The sequence below is a fragment of the Aedes aegypti genome, chromosome 3 (genome assembly GCF_002204515.2).
Source record: "Aedes aegypti strain LVP_AGWG chromosome 3, AaegL5.0 Primary Assembly, whole genome shotgun sequence".
Classification (NCBI taxonomy): domain Eukaryota; kingdom Metazoa; phylum Arthropoda; class Insecta; order Diptera; family Culicidae; genus Aedes; species Aedes aegypti.
The window spans coordinates 65,148,411-65,155,794 of NC_035109.1; the positions used below are offsets into that span (position 1 = coordinate 65,148,411).

Here is a 7,384-nt window from a genome sequence, read left to right on the forward strand (position 1 = left end):
AAAAATGAAAAGCTAATATTTAGCCCAAATGTGTTGTCCAATACTGTATATCTGTATATGGGACTTCGACTCCACTGTTAAAGTGTGGAGCGCAGACCTATCGTTCAAACACTACGTTCTACGTCTGATAACGCTTCGCTGCATAAAACAACCACATCAAGATCGCTTCGGTACAGGCTTATTTGTCCTATGTAAACAATGAAACTCGCTTTTTGTGGACGAATAATTCAAAACAGTGGAGGAACATCGGTCACTATTCCAGACAAACCAGTTCGACGTACAGACTACGCATACTGCCAACCAACGATCAGATTGATCAAGCTGGGAGTTAGCAGAATTAGTCATCTAGCCGTAGTGCACTGGAAGCCGCGTTTGCGATCAGTTGTTTTTGTGCTCTCGATGCAGAGTGAGCATCGTGTGAGAAAATAAGATCACCCCTGGGGGATCCGTGTTTCAATTGTTAGATTGTGGGTGACGGAAACACCGGGACGACTACTTTGTGTGATATCCACTGTGTTTGAGTTTGATTTTAGTGCTAGTGATCGATAGTTGTAATGAAAATGAAGCTGCTCATAGTTTTAAGTGGTAAGGAATATGGTTTTTGAATGAGCCTGTCCAATGCGTCGTGCAAGAGAAACCACAGCTAGAAAGATGGGGTTTCCCCAGTTGGTTGCTATTGCGATGTTGTGCCGGGAATAACCGTGTTGATACAGGGGATGAGATTGTTGATATTGAGGATGACTTATTTATGTTATGACCTCCCGACTGACTCGGATCATTGAGAACTTTGATTTAGAACCAAAACTAAACATGAATAACCAAATGTAATAGCATTAAATCCACCCGCTTATGTTGACATCGAATCCTTCAATTAATAAATTAGGCTCAGGGGATTTCCCTGAGTTAACGGTCTTTACCAAGCGTTATCAATGTTGGTATTCTAGTGACCTTTTATATGGCTAGAGATCACCTATACAGCAAGCTCCTCGGATGCATATGAAAATACGGTTAGTCGATGGCATGAAGTTGAACGCAATCAGGAAGCTTATCGTCATCGCATAACGGTGGGTAACACCACCTAAGAATCATCTATAATAAAATAAAAACATGTACAAGATTTTCTTATACCTAGGAAATCTGTGATAAATTAAGCTATTTTACAATCAAGCCTTCTTTCCAAACACTGTCGAATGCTTTTTCTATGTCTAGAAGAGCAAGACTAGTAGAATAGCCTTCAGATTTAGTGAAACGAATTAAATTTGTTACATATAAAACTTGATGGGTGGTCGAATGTCGGAATCCAAACTGTTCATTGGCAAAAATTGAATTTTAGTTAAAAAAGTTTACTGATAGAAGAAAGCCAGCTGACTGGACGATACCTGGAAGCTTCTGCATGATTTTTGTCTGGTGTTAAAATTGTTGCAACATTGGCATTTTTACATTTGTCAGGAAAATATGCCAACTGCAAACATTTGTTAAATATATCACCCAAAAATAATAAGCTACTTTCTGGAAGTTTCTTGATGAGGATGTAGAAAATTCCATCATCGCCTGGAGCTTTCCTATAATTGATTTTTTTTTATAATAGTTCTCACTTCTTCCAAATCAGTCTCCCAGGAATTTTAGAAAACGTTTTCTTTATTGAGAATGCTTTCGAAGTCCTGAGTAACTTGATTTTCAATTATACTAGTAAGTCCTAAATTGAAAATGTGCGCGCTTTCAAACTGCATAGCAAATTTTTGAGCTTTTTCGCAATTACTTAGCAATAATTTGTTTTCCTCTTTCAAAGCCAGTATTAGCTTCCGAGATTTTTTTTTCTAGATTTTAGATAATTTCCAAAAGAGCCAGGGTCCAATTGAGAAATTTTATTTTCAAATTTTTTGTTTCCTAATTGAAAATATTGTTTCTTGATTTCTTTCTGCAAATCCTGCCATAAAATTTTCATAGCAGGATCGCGAGTGCATTGAAATTGCCTTCTCCTCACGTTTTTAAGACGGATCAAGAGTTTAAGATCATCGTCTATAATCACTGATTCAAATTTTGGAATCGCAATGCTCCTGGCTTCAGCAATGGAATTTGTTAAAGTTTCAAGAGCACTGTCAATATCAGGTTTTGTTTGTAAAGAAATGTTAACATCAAGATTAAAGTCAATAAATGATTCATATATATTCCAGTCGGCTCGAAAATAAATGAAAGTGGAGCTGATAGGATTGAGAATCGCTTCATGGGATATTTGAAATGTAACAGGAACATGATCAGAATCAAAATCAGTATGAGTAACTAATTGGATACAAAGATGACTAGAGTCGGTTAAGACCAAATCAATCGTAGATGGATTTTTAGAAGAGGAAAAACATGTAGGGTTATCAGAGTATTGAATTGAGAAATATCCTGTAGAGCACTCATCAAATAAAATTCTGCCGTTGGAATTACTTTGAGAATCATTCCATGACCGATGTTTGACATTAGAGTCACCATTTACAAAAAAAATTGACATATTGCGAGTAAATTTTCGCAAGTCAGTATGGAGCAAATTAATTTGCTGTCCAGAGCATTGAACAGGCGAATAGGCAGCTGTGTTTCAACAATAGGCAAATAGGCAAGCTGTGTTTCAACAAAAACACCTAAAGTTTCAAAAACTTTAGTTTCAAATGACGAAAACAGTTGATGAATGATGATTGCAACTCCCCCACATGCCCTATCTAGTCAATCATTACGATAAACAAAAAAAAAAGGATTTTTTTTAGTTTGGATCCAGGTTTTAAATAGGTTTCAGTAACAACTGCTATATGCACGTTATTAGCTGTACGAAAATCAAACAGCTCGTCCTCTTTACCATTCAGAGAACGAGCATTCCAATTTAAAATATTTAGATTATTTTTTATTGAATCCATAAGAAAAACGTAATCCAAAAACAATTTGATTAGTAAATTTTACACCTACTTGGACTGCTTCAGTCATAGTGGTGGCTTTGAACATTGCATCAATCATTACATTCAATTGTTCAGTTAAAAAAATATAATCAGAGGCTAAATTTATCTGATGTTTTTCCGTAGAATTTTCGGTAAACGAATAGGCGGAGTAGAAGTTTCTTGTGGCGGCAGGGTTTTTTTTCCACTTTTTTCCATTCAAAGATTCTCCGAAACGAACGGCTACCCGAAGGATTACAATTAGTCTGTGAATGAGCATGATTATAATCTTCCTGATGGGTATGATTCTTGATCAAGCGATTGTTAACTGAAAAATGAGTATTGTTCGATACACTACCAGGGAAATTCCGAAAACGACCGTTATCGTAACGGACATTACTGTTCATTTGTCTGGCACGAGCCTCGCCTACGCGAAAGGCAGGCCCACAAATTTGACTTATGATTACCCCCACTATTCGCGCATATGAACTTATCGGTATCTTCCTACACTGGACAGACGTCCTTAGCGTGAGAAGAACCTCCGCAAATCATGCATTTAGCATCCATGCGGCAATTTTTGGTACCATGACCGCACTTTTGGCACCGACGGCACTGAGTGGGGTACTGGTAATTTCCTCCAGGTTTCTGGAAATGTTCCCATGTTACAGAGACATCGAATGTAAGTCTAGCTTTTTCTAAAGCTTCAATATTATTTAGATCTTTTTTGTTAAAGTGAACTAAATAATATTCTTGAGAAAGCCCTTTCCGAACAATGCCAGATTGGGTTCTCTTTTTCATAATGATTATTTGAACTGGGGAAAATCCAAGTAAATCACTAATTCCATTTTTGATGTCTTCAGGTGACTCATAGTCACTTGAGAAACCTTTCAAGACGACTTTGAACAAACGTTCAGTTTTGTTGTCATAAGTAAAAAAATGTGCTTCTTCTCTTCAAGATGTTCGAGAAGAAGTTCGCAATCTTTAAGAGTTTCCGGCAAAACGCGATAATCTCGTTTCTTTGCGATTTGGAAGGAAACCCCTAATGGAGTTCAAGAACTCCTTCCTAAATCCCCCAAATTCGGAACAACTGACCACGATAGGCGGCACTCTTTGTTTCCTCACTTGAATCAAAGAGTCTGGGCTAGAGACTGCTTCGATTTGGTGTTCGGAAAATTTGTCTAGAGCATCGAACTGGTTACTCATTAAGATGCAATTACTAACATTATACATTTCACCATTGGAAGAAAGTTCGCATTCCGAAGAAACTTCCTTTCTTCCATTCTTGCCACGTTTAGTGACAGTTTTAAATCCCACTTTTTTGGTAGGAAGTTGTGAATTCAGAGATTCACCCTTCCTTTTGTTCGTGATTGTAACCATGTTTAGTGAATATACGAAAGAGGTTTTATTTCAAGACGGTTTCCAAGAAGGAAAACCACCGCTAGCTTTCGCCAACGGGTCCAACGAAAAATTGAAGGCACGGGTCTAAACAAGGATGAGAAGGATCAATAGCCTATTGATAAAAGGTGAAAAATAGTTGCACCAAAAAGCACTGTTTATGTAGCACTAGGACTGTTTGATTGATTTGGGTACTTTTGAGAGCAGAAAGAATTTGTGTTCGAGGGTGCGGTGCGCACTGATGTCTAAATCTTTTTTTCTTCTTATTATTATTTCTGGCGATAAATCCCAACTGGAATAGAGCCTGCTTCTGAGTGAAGTGTTTTTAGGAGGACTTACACAGATATTAATCGAGGAATGTTTTGCCAATTGCCATTTTTTGCATATGTATACTGTGTGGCAGGAACAAAGATATTCTATGCCCTAGGAAGTCAAGAAAATTTCCTTTTCGAAAAGACCCGTGTGATTCGAACCCACGACCCTCCGCTTGGCCTGCTGAGTAGCTGCGCGTTTACCACTACAACTATCTGGGCCCCACGTTTCCTAATCGATCTTCAATAACATTTAAGAAATGAAACATGCATTGGATACGGGTGATATCAAAACAGATCTAATCACTGGTCTCAGTGGCGGGCTCGATTATGAATAAATAATAAGACCGCGACTTCACAATATTTTTTAAAACTAATATTTAATAATTTATTAAATCGAACATTTACATTTTCAGCCTGCCTTGCGATAACAATAGCACAGAAAAATCGACGTTTCAACCAGAAAACCACAACAACTCCACCGCCGAGCAATGACAATGAGTTCTTTGATGATCGAATGTGTGATGAAATGAAATCTGCTGCAGGTTCCGAAGTCGATCCTTGGGCCTGTCTGTGCCATCAGTTCCAATTCCAGCGGGAAACATGTGAAAGCGATATCGAAAAGTACCTGCCTTCACAGCCTGGTTCGAAGGTTTGTAAGGATCATCGCCATTACTACATCGGCTTGGATAACCGGTGCAACTACGACCGTGCTTTGGATTCCTCAAACGATCCTGCCGGGAAAGCTATGCAGTTCGCGCTGGATCTCTTCCGGGTTGCCGATAATAAAAACCCCGATGAAAATTTCATCATCAGCCCACTGTCTCCACAAGTGCTGCTGGCACAGCTGACGGAAGGTTGCTCCGAAAAGGCCCGGATGGAAATGGTCCATGGCGTCAAGTTGAATGGAAACGAAGCGGCGTCTTTAGTGGATGCCCTAACGGCTGCTAGCAATAAGGACTCCACTGCCAACAAGCTGGATATAGCATCAGTGTTTTTCAAATCAAAGGATATCAAGTTGCAGACAGAATTTCGTGACGATGCAAAGCAGAACAATATTAAGATGAAGGACATCGATTTTTCCAATCCGCAACAAGCTGCAAATGCAGTTAATGAATGGGCGAGTACTCAAACTCGAGGCAATATTCCACAAGTCATAACAGAACGTAAGGATCAATTATTTCTTATGATTATAAGATACATTTCATACATATTTTTCTCCTACAGAGGGAATCGCCCCGGACATGATGATGCTGTTGATGAACGCTGTCTACTTCAAGGGTACCTGGTTGTATAAATTCAATGAAACACTAACGGATAGACGGGCCCTATTCGAATCTTCAAAGAACAAGAAGATGCCCGTTCACATGATGGCGCAATCGAACAAGCTTCGCTTTGGTGAAATCAGCTATGGCGTTTACTCAGACTTCAGGCAAGGATTGCGCTGGGTCGAGCTTCCGTACGATGGTGATGAGTTGTCGATGATTGTTCTTCTTCCGAAGGTGCGTCTGCAGCTGGACGAAATGCTGCGTCACATTAATGGAAGTCATTTCCAGGAAATTTTCGATGTGATCCGCCGGAATCACAACCCGATCAAGATTCACCTCAAAATGCCACGATTCGCCATCAAGAGCTCGGTGTCGTTGGTTGAACCATTGAAAAAGGTACGATTATGCTACTTAATTCCGTCTAAAGTGAAATAACAATATAAATAATTCTATTACAGCTCGGCATTAAGGAAATTTTCGAAGATGATAATCCTCTGCCGAAACTATTCAAGACGCCCGCCAAGGTGGGAGACGTTAAGCAGGATGCATTCCTCAAAGTCGATGAGGATGGCACTACTGCGACTGCCGTCAGCAGAGTAACGATTATTCCACTTAGTCTGAATATGTACGAAGACATGGATTTCGTTTGCGATGAGCCGTTCATGGTGATGGTGGTGGACAAAACTCGCCAGATTCCACTTTTCATGGCTAAAATTAGGAAACCGGAGAAGTCTAAAGATGACCAATCGAGGACACGTGGATAAGACTTGATTTGCATATGTGACGAGCAATGATTCGATACTAATAGAATATACGTTTTTTAAAATGTGGAAAATGTCGTTTTTGGATTTTTAAAATGCACAATTTTTTTGTGAAGTAGGTTTTTACAGTATGGATTTCAAATTCATTCTATAAAATCTTGTTTCTAGAAATACTAATAGATAACAGAAGCTTTTGAAACAAACTGCATTATTCAAACACAGATCTTTTGAATGTGTTTGTTCTATCCTGATCTAATCTAATCTGGTAGTTGTGTACATGAAGAATCTTAAACCATTCGTTATTCATAATTCAAATAACGAAAATATGCTAAAAACAGCCTCCTGACACCGCCCATACAATCCCATTGAAAAATAACGAGCAAACATCTCTGGTTCCCACCGGGAAGTGGTTCCCACTGACAGCTCAATGTTTTTGAACAAATAACCGTTTGCGGAATAACAATCGATGGTGGCGAAATCTTTTTCTCCGAAAAATTTCTTTTCCCGCAAAACAACAGTTATTCGAACATACAAACGGTTGCAAACTATTGGATTGCAGTACAGCAAGTCAATTTGGTTGGATGTGATTAGCTAGAAACACATTTTAGTATTGGAGGAAAAATTCCCTAATATGATTAGGCCAATGTACGTTGTTGCTCTTGAGTTTGATGCTGACCACGAAAATATGGCTGCCTAGCACCGGGTTGGCTAAAAACTCCAGTGGCACATACGTTGATCTT

At 39.0% G+C, this 7,384-nt stretch overlaps 1 protein-coding gene across 1 annotated transcript; it reads left to right on the forward strand.

The window, feature by feature from the left end:
* The first annotated feature begins 336 nt into the window (after positions 1–336).
* LOC5565795 (leukocyte elastase inhibitor) lies at positions 337–6,718 on the forward strand. The gene is made up of 4 exons (XM_021850413.1): positions 337–585; positions 5,032–5,781; positions 5,843–6,279; positions 6,342–6,718. Exons 1-4 carry the CDS (start codon positions 555–557, stop codon positions 6,645–6,647), a joined length of 1,524 nt encoding a protein of 507 aa, XP_021706105.1. The 5' UTR covers positions 337–554; the 3' UTR covers positions 6,648–6,718.
* Positions 6,719–7,384: the final 666 nt, after the last annotated feature.

Bases quoted from the DNA above. Each gene is read 5' to 3' on its own strand.
- LOC5565795 (XM_021850413.1), top strand. From the start codon at position 555: ATGAAAATGAAGCTGCTCATAGTTTTAAGTG. The intron at 586-5,031 runs GTAAGGAATATG...TTACATTTTCAG, and splicing joins GCTGCTCATAGTTTTAAGTG to CCTGCCTTGCGATAACAATA. The intron at 5,782-5,842 runs GTAAGGATCAAT...TTTCTCCTACAG, and splicing joins TCCACAAGTCATAACAGAAC to AGGGAATCGCCCCGGACATG.